This window comes from Balearica regulorum, chromosome 19 (genome assembly GCF_011004875.1).
Source record: "Balearica regulorum gibbericeps isolate bBalReg1 chromosome 19, bBalReg1.pri, whole genome shotgun sequence".
In the NCBI taxonomy this organism is placed as follows: Eukaryota; Metazoa; Chordata; class Aves; order Gruiformes; family Gruidae; genus Balearica; species Balearica regulorum.
Window position 1 is genome coordinate 9748410 of NC_046202.1, and position 21521 is coordinate 9769930.

Sequence of the window (21521 nt, forward strand, 5' to 3'; positions counted from 1 at the left end):
ACAGAAAGGATGAAACGAGCGTACGATATATGAAGTTAAGAATTATTTGGCAAATTCCTCTATGGACTGGGAAAATGTGTTTGTTGTGAGACACAATTTAAAAGCTGTTCATTTTGTTCCCAAGCAGGCCCTTCTGAAACATCAGAGATGGATGAAAAAATTGCTCTCGCAAAAAGTTACACAGGTAGGTCTTTTAGTTTTTATTTTTTCTCACATCTGTTTTGGAAATTGAATGTGTGAGTTTTACTTTCCAAGGTTCTGTTTCCTTGATTTGAAGTAAGAGTTAGGGTATTGGAACTAAAACTTCAATAGAAATGAAAATTTCAGTTGCCTTAATTTTCAGGTGTCCAAGTAGAGAGACATATAGAAGGGAATCTCATTTCTTCCTTTTCTAAATTCAAAAAGGAGCATCAGGTTGATCACTAAAGCAGTACTAATTTGTGCAAGTCAATGTGTTTCTCATGAAATTCAGTCTGTTTCATAATTGGTTATCACATTTGATAGACTTGTGCTTATGTATTACAAGTACAACTTCATCATTTCTTTCTTCTAGCTGTGTGTGAGGTGAATGGATATATACAGAACAAAGTATATGGCAAGTCTGTGTTTAATGGAAGGAGTTCCTCACTGTATGTGAACGATATCTGAAATAAATTTACTCCAAAATTGTACATTTTTTTCCCAGCTTCTTACAGTCTGTATTAAAAATACTAGTTTGCCCATTTGCAAACACTAGAAAATACTAATCTGCATTTCAACCTGTGAATTTCATCAGAGTGCTCCCGCTGTCATGAATTTAAGATGCGGAAGTTGAGCCTTCTCTGTGTTGTTTGTGTGAATGTTATAGTTCTGGATTTTTCACTTATGAAAATCCTTGCTTTGAATAGTCAGTGTTAAAAATTCCTTTTGTATTTTTATTATGGTATGTTTTTTACTTTATATTTGTCTAAAGGAAGCCACCAGGGTTCCGACTGCAGTGAAGGAACAGATGTGGAAATACCAGTGGAAGGTTAGAGATCTGAAATGTTTTTTATGAGAATAATTTAACATAATTGGATTTTTTTTTACAGAAATATTTGAAAAGATGGCACCTTAATTAAAGTTGTACATCTTCTCCAACCATTTTTTTTTTTTCACATTTCCACAAGGTTGGCTTTTGGAGTTGGTTTTTTTGCTTTGTTTCGCTTTTAATCTCCCAAATCATGGTGCTCTGTGGCTTACTATAAACAAGTTGTGATGGGAGTTGTCATTCTTTTAAATCATAAATTGCATTTGTAAGGTGCTTGTCACCCAACATTTAATGCTTTGACATGATGTTAGAAGTACATCATTCTGCTGCTAGCTTCATTCTAAGCACCTGACTCTCAAACCTGAGTCGTGAGTATTTTTTTGGATGTTAAGGCCAAGTTATGCTAGCAGCAACACTCATTCTTGCAAATCCCATTAGTTTTGCTTTGAAGGTAAATATCACCATAGTTGAAGAGTTAAAGGTACCGTTACATGAAATTGAAAAGCATTTCTCTTGATAAAGGAGAATAAAGTTCTTTGCTCTTGCTGACTGCACTATTAACTCTACTTATTTGAGAAGAGATACCCTAGGTACTTTGTTTTCCTAAGTATAATGCCGTGGCTTTATGCCTGACCGTGAAGCGAAGCCTGAGGAAAGGGCAGTGTAATATGAAATGGCCAAGACGCTGGCTTTGCTTTAGTTTTGACTATGTTGAATTTTATAGCTACAGGTGCTGAGTGTGGCCCTTTATGTCAGAATATGGTTTTGTTTTACACCCTTTTCTCAATTCTGTTCTCCTTTGCAAGTTTCTCTAAGAGATATGCTGCGAGTTGCAGCCTGGCGTTGCTAAACAGAATAAACCTGTTATTTGTGAAGTTTAGTACTTATGAAAAGATTTATAAGCAGTGATTAAAAATTGCAGGTAACAATCTAACTTACATTTAATTTGTTGTTTAAATAGCCATACAGTGTAGGCAGTCTTGTCTGGATTCTGTAAAATGAAATTATTTATTGCCAACCCTCACAAAAATGAGTACAAAAGAAAAATCGATGACAACGTTTGGATTTTTTGTATATCCTTCTAAATGTTATTAAAGAATACATTTAATAGGCATTTAAAGTTCTTCTGAAAGTTTGTCTGAAACCTACTGCCTGCGATGCGGAAGATTTGCAGAAATGATTGTTTCCTGCAAAGAAAAACATCAGAGAGATGTACGAACATATTTTTTGGTGGATATCACTGGGGATTTTCACTGGGTTTTCCCCTCCAGTAACCTTGACAAGCCGGTGAAAAAGTGGCAAAATTAACCTGTGCCCGGAATCCCCCAGATGAGCTGTTAGCTGAGAAAGGTGTCTGAGGTCTTAGTGAGATTGCATGTGTGGGGAGCATGGTTTGATTGAAATTCAGCGATCAGAAAGTTAAGGTTATGTGCATCAAAATCGTTTTAAATGGAATGGAATCACATTTGAGAAACTGGAGATGGTCCCAGTGAATGACAACATTTCGAACTGTGAAGAAGGCTGCTGCTTAGGAGCTGTGTGTCTTTAAGATCACAAAATACCTAGTGATGATAATACTTGATTAAAAAAAAAATCACTTCAGTGTTTAAACCATTGGTTTAATATGACTTAAGAAGAAATGTCCCATCTGGGAGTTCTCTTCCAGAACTTTGTTACCACCTGCTTGGACATTTTTGCATGTTTCTCTTTATTATGACTATTTCTCAGGGATTTGGTACTGAACTAGATGGACTATTTGCCAGTCTTTGTGGCTGTTCTTAAGTTTCCAAAAACTGCATTTCTTTTTTTTTTTTTTTTTTTTAACTTTTCTGATGCTCTCAAAAAAGGTTTGAAGTGATCAGTTGATGTGATAGTTATTTTATGACCATACTTTATGTTCATGTCTACTAAAAGACCATTACCTCCTTATTCTTTCTTTTTGCTGTGTTTTGCATTTGCTATTATTTACCCAGCACTCACTCTGAATTAGATCAAAGCATCACACTATGATTTCTGTGAACTAGATATATTTGACATAGTTCGAATATACTCCAGTTGAGGTGCCTCAGTAGATACTGCTGGATCTCTGCCATACATGACATCATATGAAGAGCCTTTGAAACAGACATTCTTTCAGACTTGCTCCCAAAGTGCTATCATACTTCCAGCTTACAGAGATCTGACAGAAGATACTCTTCAAAATGCACAAGCGCAGCATTACTCTGCCAGAATAATTAAAATATATTCCTTCATGCACTGCTACTTAGTTTTGAAATAGTTTCCAATATAATTAACTTCTTTTTTTTTTTTTTTAACTTTACTGCAGTAAAATGCAAATTGCTCTTTCTCCCACTGAATATTGATAGGCCTAATCCTATTTATTATGTTGGTGCAGGCTGCCCCAACGAAAGCATTGTGATTATGAATTTCCCTCTTATTTTTCACTGTTGGCCTTGCAGCCTGTTATGGAAATCATTAAAGTGCAACAATTATGAGTCTGTATAAATGGTAAAGAAATATATCATGTGTAGGGGCACCCAACCTTTGTTTATATTTTCAGTAATCCTTGATAACAAAGGGGAAAATATTTATGATTGTATTAATCCTATTAACCCAAGAATAAGGAATTTCCTACTGTCATTAACACCAACTCTGCGCTGCTGCACACGCAATTTAGCAAGTATAATCCCCACCTCCATACCCTTGTCTAGAATTGCTTAAAGGCTTATGGTAAAATATCTTTGCTTCTGTTTTTGTTGCACACTGTGAATGCAAAACGTTTCAATAAGCCGGGGGGCTTCTTTGACAAGTGTTAGTTTAAATAGAGAAACACAGAGTGTTTGGTTAAAAATCTTTTCTGTGTCCATCATTCAGCAGTCCTGTTTTTCCCCCTTCAGATTCCTCCCAGCATGCCCCTTCAGAAACGAGTGAGGATCCGGAGGTTGAGGTCACCATTGAAGGTTAGTTCTCCAGTTCACTGATTGCAGTCCATTGGGAATTTTTTATGTCCAAAACCAATGTTTTACTATGCTTGCATTGCTTGGCACTGAGTAAGTAAGATTACATGCCAGTGTTGACTGCAGTTTGGATCGCGCACTGCTTAGTAACCGTATCTAGTCCAACATTTTACAAAACCAGAGTGTACGGAAGCATACTGGACTTACTGGGGCGGTTTTGAAATGATGTGTGACAGAGATTTGCATCTTTCACACACTTTTGTCAAGCATTGGTAATGAAGAATACTCATTATTTAATAGCTATTAATTTAGATTTTAAAAAGATTTTACACTGTTCATTCTGAATAACATGTTTTTTTATAAGCATACTGTAGTTATACATAATTTCTAGTTAACATGGGAAGAGTTGTTCCATAATAGAAATGATGTGTTATGGGTGGTCTAAGTGAAGCTTCAATTTATTTGACAAATATTGATAAATATGAGATAAAAACCTTTATACTTCCCACCTCCCTTTCTCATCTAAATGGCACTAAAGCCACTAACTAGTATCCATGTTGTTTTCATGCTAGGATGTTGGTTGGAAGTCAGCTGTATTTCTTATATTTGTGAATTACATGTCCTGTAACTGCTTTAAAACACTTCTGAGATTGGCTTTTACAGTGCTTGCTTCTGGAATGGGTAAGATTACGACCACCAAATTAGCTATTTAGAAATTAGGCAATGCGTTGAGGGACAAAGTTGAAACTTCTGGCATTACTTTCACCTTTTTATAATCCAGCACTAAAATAATTCTTACATTACCTGAACAGAAAAGGTAATAAGGGAATAGTCATTAAGTTCTGTCTATATGTAAAGGCCTTTACTACAAAAGTAAAAATGCTCTGAAAAGGTTTTCTCTAACAGAATATATTGCAGCTGCATAGGTGCAAGAGATGTCAATGTGTAATATTATTCTTTCTAAGTAAACCGTGCCCTTGATGGGTTGGGCAGATGCTGTTCTGTATAGAAAATAAACTTTAATTTTCTTTGTCTGCTTTAACCATTTATTTTCTCTAGTGTTGCAGGTATTGGTAATTGGACAGTCTTAAAAACTCATTAACTGGTAGGGAAGGTAGTGTTTTGGATTGGGAAGTAACTGTCTAAGTAGCAGCTCACTGAAAAGTACCTGGGGATTGCAGTTTTCCCCCTCTGTGTGTGTTTGAGGTAGGGCTGACCTGTTAAGTGAATTTCAGCCACGTCCATCAGTTTTACACTGGTTTGAAACTGGTTTTAGCACCTTTGAGCTCTTCGAGATCAAACTTAGGTACTATGTTTCAAGACTTGTTAGTGGAAGGGTAAAGTAGACAAAAAATGTAGTCTACACCTGCACAATTTATTTCCTGATTTCTTTTGCTGTCATGTGGTCATTTTATGATCATGAGGTGTCCAGTCATGTTTCAGAACACAATATTGCTTTCCTTAGGAAGCACAGAAGAAGCTCTGCTTTTTGCTACCTTATGCCTTGTGCTGGCTCTCTTGTGCAAATTGTTCCTCCACGGGCCAGTAGCTTTGTAAAGTTACTCAGATAAGTAATTCATTGCAAAATTTGATGCGCTGATAAAGCACAGTTCAATACTTGCATTAGAGCTTTGAAAGTCACAGTAGTTCCAGCATTGCACGTGAGTTCTCTGGACATTAAAACAGTGATGTTTTTATGTTTCTTTAAGATGATGACGACTACTTGCCCCCTAACAAGAGACCGAAGAACACTGAGTCAGCTAATGAAGCTACCAATACTGGGAGAAGAAAAGTGAGAGAGTTCAATTTTGGTAAGATAAAAATGAAAGATTATTTTGTGTCTGTTTTATAAAAAGGTATTAGACAACTTCACATTCCAGGAGGGAGACACACCAGTGTGAGTATTCATTTAAGAGCCTAGGGTTCTTTGTAGATGTGTTGTAGCAGTATAATCATCATCATAGGCTACGTCTGTTGTTTCTCACTATTCAGAGTGACCATCTAAACAGACACTGCAAGTAATTTAATAAAATATAAATAATTCTAGATTTTTGTCAGCTGATTTCTTGGATAAGAAGATAAGACTGAATTCACTAGGGTACTGAATTATGGCAAACCGGAGGTCAGGAGCCTGTCTAGCTGGTCTTTCGTCATATGTGCTGTGAACTGAAGATGTGCTGAGGGGAGGCATGTTTGGGAAGGTAACCAAATGACTCTGTTGTGCAAGTAGCCTGCCTTGGTCCCTGTGGACACATAAAAAGCTGGGGTCTATTTGGTAGTGTTCTTTCGTGATACCTTATGGAGAGTTCTCACTGCAGAAAAGCATCTGCACCCTGTAGTTATTCTGGTTAAAGGTATTTCCCATGTGATTTGTTGCAGCCCCATACATCTCCTTTATTTCTTGTTGTGTTTTGGTTTCTGGGCACATATCCCATGAAGCTGTGTACTTCTATAAGGTTCTGCGCAATCAGGAATATGTCCTTTGGCACAGTGCTTGAGATGTTTATTAGGAATCCTGGGATTTGAGGTCAGTTGAAAAATCCCCATGGAACCTCTTCTGACATCTGTTTTGTGTGAAACATGTTATTTCATGCTAATTTCAACTAAAATGAATAAAACATTGTTGAGAGCTCTAGTCTCAAAAGATCATTAACACTAATAGGCAGTTCCACATGTAGCATTAGTTAATTTTGGTTGGGTCAGGAGAACATAATGGCAACGTTAGTAGAGGAGAAGATTGAGTAGTTAATACTGCAGAGGCTTTTGCTAGAATGTATTCCTTCAGTAGAAAACAGTGTCTAAGCTTGGCAGGCCAGCAGTGTTTGAAGGGAATAAACGGTGAGGTTGATTACACACAGAGAACAAAGGTAATAAAATATGAGGATGATAAATGTTTGAGTTGAGTTTGCAGTGTTGAAACACCAGTTAAAGAACACCTTGCAGCTTACCTACTTGCTGTTGCTTCTGAGTTGACTTGGTAGATTATCTCTAGGCTGTTCTCAAGAAAACTTTGGTCTTAACCACCTGCTGAGCAGTTAGAATACAGTGTTTTGCAGCTCATGGGTTATTCAGAGATGTTTATTCCTGGGCTTCCTAAACTGTAGTGAGGTTATTGCCCCTCCTATTCACTTTTGGGGTTCACCTACAGAAAGTGGTATCTCTACGGTGGTGCAAGGTCAGGTTAAACCACAAAATGAATGTGAGAAATTTTGGAGAAATAGACTTCATTTGCTGTAATAACAGAGCAACTGTTGGTAGTTGCAGTGCTGCTGTTTGGACATTTCAGAAGGCTTTGTACCTTTGTCTAATGAAGTCTAATATTAAATAATTGGACAGGAGAAAGGAGGTGTCTATTCTGTCATAAATAGCTGCAGAATAACTAAAGCACATGCACTCAGAAGACTGGAAAAGAGGTATAGATGCTTGTCTCATAAGGACTTTCAGTATTTTACATAACAGTGATGCAATCCAGGTGTTTGATAGCTGTGAGTTGGAGAGACTTCCTGTATGTCTTGATTGAGGCAGAGATCAGGTACCCTAAGTGGCCCAAGAAACGGTGAAGAATGTGCTGTGCTCTAAGTTTTGTGTAAACAGGAAAACAAAGTGGAAAACAAAGTAATTGTGACCAGGGTGAGGAATGAAAAGTGTCTGGTAAAATGCTTGATAAAGGTTAAAAATCTTTGGGAAGGGAGGTTGGATTTAAAAAACATTTCTGAACCAACTATTTAAGATTAAAAATATCTTTGCTGAAAGGAACTGACATTGTCAGTAAAAATCTCTTCCCACAACGTTTCTTTGCTTTCTTAGAGATTTTATCAAAAGCTCAGAAGCTTGAAGTTGTGTCTTACAGTTGTGTCATACCAATTTAGTGGAAAAAAAGTCCCCTTAGCTGTTGTCTCACTGTGACAGTGATGGAAAGTATGTATAGTTTATGACACGCTGTTGAACGCAGGTTTTGCCAGCCTGCAGCATGCTGAGAGTTGCTGCGTGTTTTCCATTTTATTTCCCCACAGAATACTGTGTGGCATGTTGATGGGAATAGGAATGTTGATGGGAACAGGAATGTGCTTGTGAGCATCATTTTGTTTGCGCTGTGCAGATTGCCCCTACTGTAGTGGATGTTATCTGGAGCAGAGAATGGGGTAAACTGAAGAGGTTGTGGTCAGGCTGGGGAAGTTTTCAAGATTGTTAAGTAATTGGGATGATGTTTTCCATGTATCAGAATGTGTATATACAGGAATAGAAGGAAACCACCACTTCTCTTGGTGCCTGTAGGAAAACTAAACTGCTTTGCAGAGAGCGATTACCAAAACAAAATATCAGCTTAGCTTTACGCTATGTCTTCAACTTTGCTACTGAGCATAAAGCGAGGGACAAAAGAATGTTTTTACAGTAATTGGTCTGAATCTAAGGGGTTAATAGTGCTGCCAATCTGATTAAAAATCATGCCAGTTACCTGATAACGCCTCTGAATTTTTAAATACCTCTGTAGCTTAACTTGGCCATTTACTCGTAAAATACAAAAGCAGCTAAAAAAACCCGTCCAACAACAATGTGCTGATCAAAATGTGAGCCAATCTATGATTTTTTTCAATTGCTATTCTCTGTGTATTCACCATTCCAAATAAACATGCCTGTATTGTGGTGTATTTGATTATTAATCCCCATAGTGTTTCCATTGGAGGGAGAGGGGCATGGAAGTAGTTGCTTGAAAAGATCCACATGGAATATTTGGCCAGTGATTTTGAGGTTTGGTAACTGAGAAAAACGAAGCCGTGACAACTTAATGGCTCATGTAGGAACACTCTTGCGAGCATGCTAGCAAGCCGAGGGAGAGCAGGCTGGGTGGGAGCAGCTTCTCCTAAAATTGCAGCAACAACCAATATTCAGAACAGTAGTATTTATATACTTTTGTATGGTTGCTTTGTTAATGTGGTATGACAGTGTTTCTGGCTGTTCTCCTTCTAACAAAAAACAGCCTGAGTTTTAGAGGAGATCGTTTGCCGAGTCTGCCTCGGAGCTTGATAAACTGAAGGGAACTCCACTCTGTGAGAATTTCCTGTGGGTTACAATCTGGAGTCACACAGGTGCCTTTCAAAACCCTTGTCCTAGGACTGTCCAGGCATGTTCACCAGCTCTGTTGAGTAAAGCAGGGTTTCCCCTTTAGGCCGGTAAATTCTGAGCCATATATTCCTGACTCTTGCTGGTAAAGCTGCTGTTAACCCATTGTTCGGTAGGTCAATGAAAAAATGCAGTCAGTGGTTGAGCTGGAATCAGAAAGAGCTTTATCTGGCTATACATCTGCAGTTAAAGGGGGAAATTCTACAAGGTCGAAGTGACACAGGAGTAGAAAACATTGAGGTCAAGACATGTTTATCAGCTAAGAACCTGTGTGCTACAGGATAGCAGTAAAAAGGATGGCAGAAGGAATTATGTAGGTATATCCACAAGGATGTTATTTCAAAATATAAACAGGTTAATTGATGTAGGTGATATGCCAGGTAACTAGAATGAAGAGTTTGTGTGGATGCAAGGCAGCATGCCAAAACACCCTTTCCCCTCTAAACAAGGTCTTATTCTTGCCCACATCTGAATCATGCTGTTCTCTTGATATCCATGAAATTACATTAAAAAACTATAAGCTTAGACATTGCCACCAAAGTTACGTACATTGGTCTGATAATGAATATTTAAACCCCTTTCGATACAGACTCAAAATTCAATCCTCTGCCTTGTCTGATCTAAGAATTTTTTGACGACTGGAAGTGTAATAGCTTGAACAGCCACATTTTTTGACCTCTGTAGTTACTAGATTCAAGTCTTTGGTGTAAGAAATAAGCTGTAAGTACACTTGCTTATTAATTCATTCTGAAAAGGCCAGCCAGCATCTGGTACCATCTACAAAAGAATTGCGGCATTTTCCTAAAAGCATTGAGATAGTACAAAAAGCTGTGAAAATGTGCGCTGTCTGTCACAGGCAGAAAATTAGATGTTAAAATTCTGTCGTTTAATCCAGCTCTCCATGGAACACATGATTGGATTTGGATAACTCCTGTCTTGCAGCCTGTATCTTCTTTCAGAAATAGGATTTATGGGGATGGTTTTGCAACATCAGAACTTGGACAAATACTGGATTAAGGTAGAGGATGGCACGATGCCTCCTGACCCAGATAGTTGTACAGATTTATGCCAAAACAACTTCATGTACTCACTGCACGCTTTATCAAGCTTCACTAATTAAGCTTTTCAGTGCCCAGATTTAGATAACTAACAACAGCGACTGCAAACTGACTTTACCCCTGATGGTAGTGAGAGCTGATGACCGAGCTGTCAAAGAGAAACCATTTTTGGAAGTGCCTTTAGCCTGGTTTATGGTTGTTAGTTGTTTGTTTTTTTGGTTTTTTTTTTAAATTTGATTTAACATCTGCACAAGTTTTGGAGGTAATCTCAAACATATTATTCTATCCTTTTCCTTTCTGAATGTATCCATGTATTTTAAGGTATAGCCTATTCCTTACTCCACAGGCACCTGTAAGCAATTGAACACACTGCGTATTTCAGTTAGCGATAACAGATTTTACAAGAGATTCTCAGTTTCATTTGTACTCTGACATGTCCTCTTTTCTTTGCAGAGAAATGGAACGCGCGAATTACAGACTTGAGAAAGCAAGTTGAAGAGCTGTTTGAAAAAAAATATGGTATGTGTTACGCTCCTGTCCATACTATTGCCTCTAGTCCTTTGACACCATAAATCACAGCTCTTTGGCATGCATCTTCCTGTTGGCTCAGAAGCACACTGGTACTGACAGCACCAAAGGTTTAAATATTATTAGAGGACTTAAAACTTGGGAAAGTGGCTTTTTTAATGAGCAGAGTAATTTCAAAATTGGGTCCCTGTTTGGCACCTAAGTGCAGAACTTGATTTTATTTTTCAGTTATGCTCAGTTTCCTGGAGCTCCAGTGCGCTCATGTCTTGGGCACACGCATTTGAGTGAGCTGCCCTTTTTTTCCCTGTAATTACACCGAGTCCTTAAGTGAAATAATCTTTTAAAATGGCACTGGGGAGAAGTTACCACTGACTGATTGTTCCTTTCTGATGAGGACTGATTTGCAGTGAAGCAACAATTGTATGTTAATGGTTCTTGGAGAGAAGCAGCAGCATACGCGTTAGACTTTGGAATTTGTCTCCAGATGTTGCACCTAAACATATTTTGTGTCCACATATCACAGACTAAATCAGCAAAAACTTCAAAATAAATGGTAGTGCTCTTCTGCTGTGAAAAGTGGAAGTGCTTTTGGAACAGACCTTGTGATGTTGGAGTTATTGCATGCTTTGGGTGTGACTATCATCTGACATTTAACCAGCCCACTGAAAGTAACTCACACCAAGTAAAAACAGTTCAGAATCTGATTCACAGTATTTTAGTTGCTCTGGAAAGGAGCTGATGCTTTAATTTTTGTTTTGCCGTTTGCACGTAGCCAGCCTAAAAATCTCCTGTGGACTCTGTTGAATACAGAGCTATTCCTGACTTTCCATGACAGGCCAAATGGTATTAGATTATCCCCTTTTTCCCTGTGGAGGACAACATTCCATTGCTTCACAAACCAGTTCCATTTCAAATTTCAGTTCTTGCTATCTGTATGGGCATGCAGTTTCCCATTTACTGAAGGGAGTTGTGGATAGAATCATAGAATGGTTTGGGTTGGAAGGGACCTTAAAGATCATCTAGTTCCAACCCCCCTGCTGCGGGCAGGGACACCCTCCACTACACCATGTCGCCCAAAGCCTCATCCAACCTGGCCTTGAACACTTCCAGGGATGGGGCATCCACAACCTCTCTGGGCAACCTGTTCCAGTACCTCACCACCCTCACAGTAAAGAATTTCCTTCTGACATCTAATCTAAATCGACCCTCCTTCAGCTTAAACCCATTCCCCCTTGTCCTGTCACTACACTCCCTGATAAACAGTCCCTCACCATCTTTCCTGTAGGCCCCCTTCAGGTACTGGTAAGCTGCAATTAGATCTTCCTGGAGCCGCCTTTTCTCCAGGCTGAACAAGCCCAACTCTCTCAGCCTGTCCTCATAGCAGAGGTGCTCCAGCCCTCTGATCAGCTTCGTGGCCTCCTCTGGACTTACTCCAACAGCTCGACGTCTCTCTTGTACTGGGGCCCCCAGAGCTGGATGCAGTACTCCAGGTGGGGTCTCACAAGAGCCGAGTAGAGGGGCAGGATCCCCTCCCTCCACCTGCTGGTCACGCCTCTTTTGATGCAGCCCAGGACACGGCTTTCTGGGCTGCAAGCGCACATTGCCGGCTCATGTTGAGCTTCTCATCAGTTGATACCCCCAAGTCCTTCTCCTCAGGGCTGCTTTCAATCCATTCCTTGCCCAGCCTACAGTCGTGCTTGGGATTGTGCTGACCCACGTGCAGGACCTTGCACTTGGCCTTGTTGAACTTCATGTGGTTCACACGGGCCCACCTCTCCAGCCTGTCCAGGTTCCTCTGGATGGCATCCCTTCCCTCCAGCGTGTCGACCATGCCACACAGCTTGGTGTCGTCAGCAAACTTGCTGAGGGTGCACTCGATCCTGCTGTCCATGTTGCCGACAAAGATGTTGAACAGTGTCAGCCCCGGTACTGACCCTTGAGGGACACCACTTGTCACTGTTCTCCACTTGGACATTGAGCCATTGACCACAACTCTTTGGGTGTGACCATCCAGCCAATTTCTTATCCACCGAGTGGTCCATTCATCGAATCCATGTCTTTCCAATTTAGAGACAAGGATGTCCAGAATTCCCAGAATGCTCCTCAGATTCGTTGGCTTCTGGAGCTCCAGAGTTTTAGCAATGTCAGTCATTGTCATCCATTACAACTGATGTGTCTGAAAATATATTTGTTTGTGTTCAGATGCAAACTAAATGGGATTACTTTTTAGTGTAAGTACAAGATAGTGGCTCACAAATACAGATTAATTTATAAAAATGAAGCCTATATTCAATAGGATTTCTATGCAAAAAGATGTAACGTTCCAAATCTAAGAAGCCTCACTGCAGACTGTGATGCTGATCATGTTCTTAAGCTGTCTGAAGAGTATTTGCTAAAACATTTGCTGATTTAAGAGAAATAAAGACTCTTACTTGTAAAAATTTACCTGTTGTTAGTTACTTATTTAAACAAACAGGATTTTTGTTACTCTGAAGCTGTTCTTACTTGATGCTGTGTAGTGATCTAGGTGGCAATAAAAAATCTGCATGAATGAAGGACTGGTATGATGCACAACAGCTCTTTTGGTGATTGTCGTGCAGCTCCTTCAGCACAGGATGAAATAGGGTTTCTTTAGTCTATTTGCTAAGAGTCATCACCAGGTTCATGTCCCTCTCTGTACATATCTATTCCCTGTCTCTAGTTTTGGCCATCTTATATTTGGTACTTGAAGCCAAGTCTGGTTGAAACACCGTTCTTCTCGCAGTTTTCTAAAATTTTGATCTGTTCTCATCAGAATATGAGACTAAGATACATACAGTATTTTCCAAACTTCTCTGTTTTATGATAAACATACCTAGAACTGTTCTGCTTCCAAGTGGCTGAAAGAGTATGTTACCCAAATGCCTTTAAAACCTATGTTGCTTTATTGCTTTTGAGAATTTGTGAGTTAATGTAGGCATTTTGTATACACTGATGTCTGAACCATGTTACATTAAGTTGATTGAAAAGGTACCCTGAGTACTTTTGCTTTCAGAAACCCTGCCACAACATCACTGTACTCTAATTTGGCCTCAGCCTGGTCTTTCTCTCCTCAAATAATTTTTTGCATCTGATTTCCATAGCAAAACAATAGATTGTACCAAACTATTTGCAGACCAGTCAGATGGTAATAGAGAATTCTTGTTGCCTGGCCTACAAAATTAACGTACCCTTGTGAGTATAAAGAAATCAGCCCTCTTGGTATTTGCAAACCATTGTGCCATTCTCCAGTATTTGCCTGCCTGATAGGTGTAGCAATATGATTATGGTCCTCATAACTTGAAGAATTACATTGAGGTTATTTTCCAAATGTGGGCGAATCTGTTATTTGCTTTTCATTTGCTTCAAAGATTTCATTAGTAGAGCCGTGCTTTTTTCAGTGGTGTTAGAAGTGTATTGTTTATTTCATTAGTGATTTCTAAAACACACCGAAGCTTTAGGAATTCACTCAAAAGAAGGGATGTGTGCCCCTCTTCCAAGGCATTAATGACTCTTGTAACCCAATAGTAGTAACAAATAGTAATAATCAGAGCTAATGAACTGAAACATGCTTGGTTTATAATTAAGTCTAGATAATTCCATATTTCAAAATGTGCTATTAAACAAAACGAAAATACTGTGAAACTTCACTGTAACAGGTGCAGTCTCTGTTATTAAATGTTTACAGAGTAAAGGCAAAAGAGGAGAATCTGCATATGTATGCAGGTCTGCAGCTTGTTTACTGTGAATTAGAGTGACTTTCCTATAAAACAAAACCAAACCCCCACAAATATGTGAATGCTTGCATGTTTAAATGTGCTGAGGGGGGTTATTGCCTGGCTGCTAATTTTAATGGTTTTCAGACTGATATTAAACACATAATTTGAGTAGAGCCACAAGCTAGTCTAATGTTTTTGTTCTTTTTTTCTTAAAGCTCAAGCTATAAAAGCAAAAGGTCCAGTGTCTATCCCATACCCACTCTTCCAATCACATGTGGAAGATTTATATGTGGAGGGGCTGCCAGAAGGAATTCCCTTCAGGCGACCATCCACGTATGGCATTCCCCGTCTTGAGAGGATACTTCTAGCAAAGGAGCGGATCCGGTTCGTGATTAAAAAGTAAGGAATTTTGCGGTTTTGTCCCTATATTACTCATTGTTTCTGCTGGCTCCACTCTGCTCCATTTTATCTTCAAGAACTTCCAAACTGATTTCTACCGATGTATTCTTTTGCAGTACTAATGAGGAATTATTAGTTGATGTTCGCTCTGATAAATTCAGCTTATCAGAACTGAACAGATCTCTCCAATATTATGGACTTCCTGTCATGGGCAGATTTCTTTGTACTGTTTTAATCTCTGTGGTTGTAATACATGTTGAAAGCCATTGACTTGGGGATATTTTATGCTATCTAAAGATCCTGCCCTAAATTTCAGCTTGTGATTTATTTTTTTTCTTGCTGGAATGCTGTATCAAGGTGTCTGTGGCCATATCTGTATATAGCATCACTCAGGGCAGGCTTGAGGCCAGAGTAGCTACTGGTTCCTATGATTTAGTTGGATGTGTGTCCTTGGTGTATCTGGAGGTAGATCAGATAGTGTACATGAAGGGAGACCTTAGACAGACATAGCAGTTGCTGGAGGGCTCAGTGGCCTGCCGTAGCTAGTCTGGCAGGGTATCATCTGCCTTGAAAGGGAGGACATGACTCATGAGCTGTTCTGGGCTCCTTTCTTTCTCTTTTTCTCCTTTCTTGCCTTGGTGTCTTTCCTAGAACACCCCTGACATTGCTTTCTGCAAAGGCAGGTGGGATTGGAAGGGAACCCGGACCGAGCCTGAATTCAGGGTATGCAGGGAGAGATGCCGGCATCTGCAGATGCTGAGCGCTGGATCTCAGCGCCGCTGGGCACTTCACGATCCAGTACTGTGGGTATGACTGCGGCAGACTGGCAGGCAGCTTTGGTAGTGGGGGGGTACTTCTGTAATTTGGTGCCTCACTTCAGACAGATGTGATGTTTCACACCACAGATGGGAATTTACAGTTGAAATGAAGCTTCTGCGAGTAACAGCTGATGTTTTACTATTGTTCAGTGGTGTAGGGCCTAATCCAAGAGTTTTTGAAGTGAATAGGAATCTGCTGATTGCAGTGGTCAGGCTTGGAATCGGTGGCAGTGACAACCCGTGCCTCTGTGTGCATCCTGCCTTTAGCACAGATGCTAGATTCCCAAATTTGAGAGGTGTTTGTTCAGTTTCTCTCACCCTAACGCTTGCAGATAATGAGAAAAGAGGAAGATGATCTACCTTTTGGCTCACTTAAAATCAGACACTATGCATAGATTTTAATATTTACGCAATGCTGGCACCTGCTTTTGTTAAATTTGTCTTAGTTAACAGTAATTAATTTATGCTGTTCATCGGTTTTGTAATGTGTGGTAACCAGAGCAGCTCAAAAACCAGTTCAGCTCTTTGAGGAAAGTCAGAATTTTTTTTTTTGTTGTTGTTCTAGTATGGATAAAACTAGATGTATTTGGGAAACAGAAATATCTGCTTTGAGATTTTCATTTTTAAAGGATAATTTTTTTATTTGGATCTTTGTTTCTGATGGAGTGCATCTTGGACCATGGAGATAATTTTAATATAATCTATGTGTTCCCATGAAATGTTATGGCTCAGGTGGATATGGGTATCAGGCACGAAAAACGTTTTTGTCAGTAGAGTTCCAACCAACTCTTATAATACTTGGGTGTTAATTGGAATTTAATGTTGGGGATCTTGATGTCCCCTGTTGGTTTGTTTTTTGTTTTCTGATCCTTCAGTGGTAACTCTATGCTGTAACTGTAGGCTGTAACTTCTGGTTTATCAAAGCGTATGTCACTGTAGAAGCACGTATCTTCAATCTTTTAGGCATGAGCTTTTGAATTTGACACGAGAAGATGTACCGTTGGACAAACCAGTTGCAGGAGGTAGGTCTTGAAACGTGAGTTGTACAAGCACAGTGTGATTTCCTGACAGTCCTAGTAGTGGCTACTATTTGCTTTTACTAATAACACATTGAAAATAATTCCTCTTGTTTTAAATTTTCTTTAGCTACAGAGTGACAGCAACTTTCCACTGGCTACCGAAGCCCAGTGCTACTAATGCTCTGTCAACTGGTTTGCTTCAGCTAGCCAGAAGGAAAAACAATGAGCTAAGTGTCCGTTGATCTCTATATCTATAGAGAAAAGGCAGTCGTTTCCATAGTTGATCGAGTTTACTGGGTAGGGAACTGTCTGTATCGCAGAATAATTGCTTAGCTATGGTATTTGCCAAAATTAGATTAACTGAAATGCAGTAATGAACATACTGGCTATAATGAAAATTATTATTGTAGAATCTAACTTGCTCAGATGATGGAACTCCATTTTCACGTAATGGTGCAAAGACAATGCATTCTAACCACTTTTGCCATCGGTAATACTTTTCATGCTTTTACATGTTTGTCTCCATTGAGCACCCATCCAAAGGTAACAAAAATAACTGTAAAAACAAAACTACAGGCATAGACTTTTGTTACAATTGCACCCATGAACTCATTTCCCCTTAAGTTGAGACAAAAAAGTTTTGTGTGGGGAAAAAAAAATATCCAGTTTTGAAAGAATTGTGCCTTTGCATGGGCACTAGTTGATGAATTACTTTCCTGGACTTGTTTTTTCTCTTCAGTCGTATTCTACTGTCTCTTGGGCTTCAGGGTGTTTTTTTAATTGTCCAATTAAGCCAAGTGTTGAAAGCTTGTATGCCTAAAGCAATGGTAGCAAACAAATTGCTCCCAACCCCAAAATGCTAACTGGCAACCTCAGCCTGGGTGAACTGTGAAATTTTAGTAATACCAGAGAAATTCTTAGTTCAGACAGGGATGGAAGCATATAAATGGTAGTATCTGCACTACTGCAGCACCATTATCTTGTATTATATACTCATAGTCTTCTGTTGTAAAAAGTATATCAAAGACTGTACTTAAAGTGAACATTAAGGATCTAAATTAAGCAAAGAAATTATGTCATAAGGATATCTCTTTAATATGTGTGTAGGAATTAAACTTTTCCTGCAGTATAAGTTAACCTAGTGTTTTGAGTCTTAATAACCTACTGTTCCTTCAAGCACTGAATTTGACTATAAAAATAGTAGGTAGGCTAATGACTGAGTCTTAAACTTAACTGTGCTCTTATGTGGATTTTTAAATTAGCCCTTTTCTCTGTTATTTTTGTCATATTTAATATGGTTATACTGATTGCGAAGACAGATCAGGTACATTACGTATTCTGTAAAACCCCTGTAGCTAAGACGACTAGTGGTAACCCATTTTGATGGCACAGCGTTATGAACAGTCACTTTATGTTGCTTGTCTTCACTAATTCGTAATGGTGGTATATTCACGTGTGACCTCTGTGTTATTTCTGAGAAAAGAGAACGTCTGTGAAAGCTGTTGATAACATCTCAGGGAACACAGCTCAGAAGGCATCAGCTGCCTGACCCTCCTGTCCCTTGGTTTTCTTTTCCCACTGTTTGGATTCCCTCTTTCTCAGTAGCTCATCATCTCCTCTGCCGCTCCACGTGTCTGCTGCCATCTCAGGGGAGACAGCTATGTAGCAGCAGCCCCTGCTTTCAGCTCCTTGCGGCTCCATGTCCAACATCCTGCGCTCTCCGTAGCCCCTGCTAGCTTGTCCCCCAGCCAGAGGAGAATGGGATGGATACGGAAGTTGTATTTTGACTGGCAGAAGAAAGATGATTTGCATTTGTATTCCTGTGGGAAACAGGGTGGTCAGGAAGGTTTTATGAAATGGCCTCAGCCCTGAAGCCCTGAGAAGACCGATACTGGCTCCAAGGCAAACCAGTCAGTGATGGTTTGATCAGGACATGGCTGGAGAAGTGTGACCAGGTGCCTCTGAAGACAGCCCAATCTGGTGCAATGCAGCTATGGAGCAGAAGCTGTTGCTTGTGCATGCTGGCTAAACCCACAGTGTGGGAGCTGTCTGGTGTCTTGTTCAAGACTGATGAACTTCCACTTGTTGGTCACAAAGACATTCAGAATAAAAAAGTGATTTCTATGATAAGTACTTTGATCCTTGTCACCCAACACTGAGGGGACAGACAGGTTCTTTTAGGGATCCTTGGCAGAATGATGACAGCACTAAATCATAGTTACAATTAAAGCTTTATTTTCTTAACTGGATATTATGATTAGTATAGCATAGAATTTATGATGAGAATGGCATGGAATTTCTACAAGCAGAATCAGTATAGCACAGTTTAGAAGTAGTGTAATACAGGGTTTCTAATACAACTTAACCTATGGTTTCTAATCACCTAGACCCTCTGCAGATCAGGTCAGGTCTTTATACATGGCTTGCTGTATCAGTATAACAATCATAATCTAGACACAAATATGATATAAAAGAGAAGGGGTCACTCAGTCCTCGGAGGAAGCAGAGGACAGTGGAGATGTCTCTGGCCATGAAGGGTCATGGTGGTCCAGCAACAGCTCCGGTCCAAGTTCCTCCCTTAAGACTTGTGACTGCTTGATTTTACAGACAGTGCTCCATGTGCTGTTCCACTTCCCTCTTCCATGCTGGGGACATCACCACCACCGGGCTGGCCAGGTGCCTGGGACCTTCAAGGCTGGTGAGGAAGGGAGTAATTGGCCTGGTGCCCAGGAATCTTGAGGCCAGTAGGGAGAGGAAGGAGAAATCTGTTTGGTTTGTCTACTTGGCTCACAGGACCTTCAGGGCCTGAGAATGAACACCCCAACGAATACATGACCCACTTGGTCACCAGGAATGGCATCTTGCCTTACAAAATGGCGTCAGTTATGCTAACCATATTACCAGGGGGTACCAGTCACAATCCCAAATGATGAGCGTGCATGACAAAACAGAAACAAAAGCTGTTACCATTCCTGCTACCAAATATGACAGCGCTAGCGTCATCACTGTGCTCTGTTCTGCTGGAGGAGCAGCCCTCAAAGTCATGGCTATCTTCAGGTGCAAAACTTTGTCTCGTGAATTCTGAAGTTGCATGTGTATCAGGCAATAAGCAAAGATAGTCAAGTGATAAAATGATGGAAAAACTGTGTTTAATCTTGTTTTATTGACCTGGATATGCTAATCTACATACCTGCCACAAGTTGGGTTCTGTGTCTGAATTGTGACTTAACTCATGTAGTGTCAAGGAAACATTTTAAAAACCATTTAAAAAATATTGTCCACAAACAGTGGGAGAAATGGGATGCTGGAATTTCAACATGAATATGCAGCAAGGAGCAAACTGCTATGTGCAGCCATTGTAAAAACTTGTTTTAGGGTTGTCAGTGCTTAGTGAAAACTCCTTGAAAGTGAGATTTCATCCCATATGCACACCAAATTCTGCACTGAATATCAAGATCATTTGAAACTGGCAAAAAAACTAATCCCATCTCCAAGTGGGATCCACAGACTGGAGGCAGATGATGAAAGCATTGCGATTCTTCAGGCCGGTACACAGGGTGTGTTGTTGTAGCAAGAGCGATGTCACTGGTTCAATGGATTTTTTACAGTTTAAATATTTTATCATTTTTTATAATTAATTTTCTTAGTTCCAAGTTGAATCTATACTCCTTCTGCATTGTATTTTCTGGGTTACCTGAAAATGCAGGATGGTTATGCCTGCTATAAACTGAACAACTGAAAATAAACCCAAAATAATTAGGGAATGTTGTTCTGTGTCACTCTCAAATACAGTGAAAGAGGAGTGGTATGCCAGAATCACCAAACTGAGAAAGATGGTAGATCAACTCTTCTGTAAAAAGTTTGGTGAGTACGGTACTATTATTTTCTTTTCCTTTATGGCTTTGTATTTCTTGAAGGCTGTTGTCAGTATTTCCTTTCAATATCTGCATGAATGGGACCTTTGATCAGTTTTTTTTCAATTATTTAAAGTCCCAGCAGTTGAGTGAAAAAGAATGTATTGCTCTGCTGCTTATACAACAAGGTAAATTCTTAGTTTAAAAAAAATTATCTTACATGTACAGCTCTTCTAATTGCTCTCAATTCCTTCCTATTTGGATTAGTTTTCCTTTGATGGTGAATAAAACAACCATTTACTTATTTATATCCATTGCAGTATCATTAAAATCAGTATTAGAACTTTTCTTGGTGAATTTTTATGTTCTCTCCGATATAAAAAAGTCAACTTCATAAGAGCTAGAATAAAATGTTGCATGGTGCTCTATAATAGATTAAAAACTTTGGCTAAAACTACTGTATTATGCCCCAGTGAGGAACCCAGTAGTGTCCAGTCTAGCATTGTGCCTGCCCAATAGCAGCATGCTACTATATGGTAAATTTTTATGGTTTTGATCTGCTGAGACTTGGACTCTGTTGGGTTTAGATATCCTGCACTGTCCCAGGTTCTATGATCACACTTGCAATAGCCTGACGATTTGGTAGCTTGGCTAGCTTTTGATAAGGGTTGATGGCCAAACTGTCCAGTTAATGGATGTGTTTTGTTCTAACAGCCGAGGCCCTGGGGAGCGCTGAGCCTAAAGCTGTTCCATACCAGAAATTTGAGGCCCATCCTGCTGACCTCTATGTTGAAGGGCTACCAGAGAACATCCCCTTTAGGAGTCCCTCCTGGTATGGAATCCCTCGTCTGGAAAAAATAATTCAAGTGGGCAACAGAATAAAATTTGTGATCAAAAGGTAAGTGTTTGTTTTAATGCCTAAACATGGTTTTGTTTTGTTTTAAGAAAGAGGCCAAACAAACACCCTTTGTGTAGTCGAGCTGGTTTCATTAAGTCATGAAGCGTTTGGTCTCTAGTTACC

General features: G+C 39.6%; 1 protein-coding gene across 5 annotated transcripts in view; it reads left to right on the forward strand.

The window, feature by feature from the left end:
• GTF2I (general transcription factor IIi) overlaps positions 1–21521 on the forward strand; it is a 78473-nt gene that overhangs the window by 36885 nt on the left and 20067 nt on the right. For 2 of the 5 annotated variants that reach the window (XM_075771548.1, XM_075771552.1), the window contains exons 10-18: positions 125–184; positions 953–1009; positions 3907–3969; positions 5676–5777; positions 10599–10664; positions 14626–14809; positions 16591–16649; positions 20439–20510; positions 21215–21398. In XM_075771548.1, the coding sequence (XP_075627663.1) occupies positions 125–184; positions 953–1009; positions 3907–3969; positions 5676–5777; positions 10599–10664; positions 14626–14809; positions 16591–16649; positions 20439–20510; positions 21215–21398 (847 nt within the window). The remainder of the gene's footprint in view (positions 1–124; positions 185–952; positions 1010–3906; positions 3970–5675; positions 5778–10598; positions 10665–14625; positions 14810–16590; positions 16650–20438; positions 20511–21214; positions 21399–21521) is intronic. The other 3 variants (XM_075771549.1, XM_075771550.1, XM_075771551.1) reach the window with 3 other exon arrangements.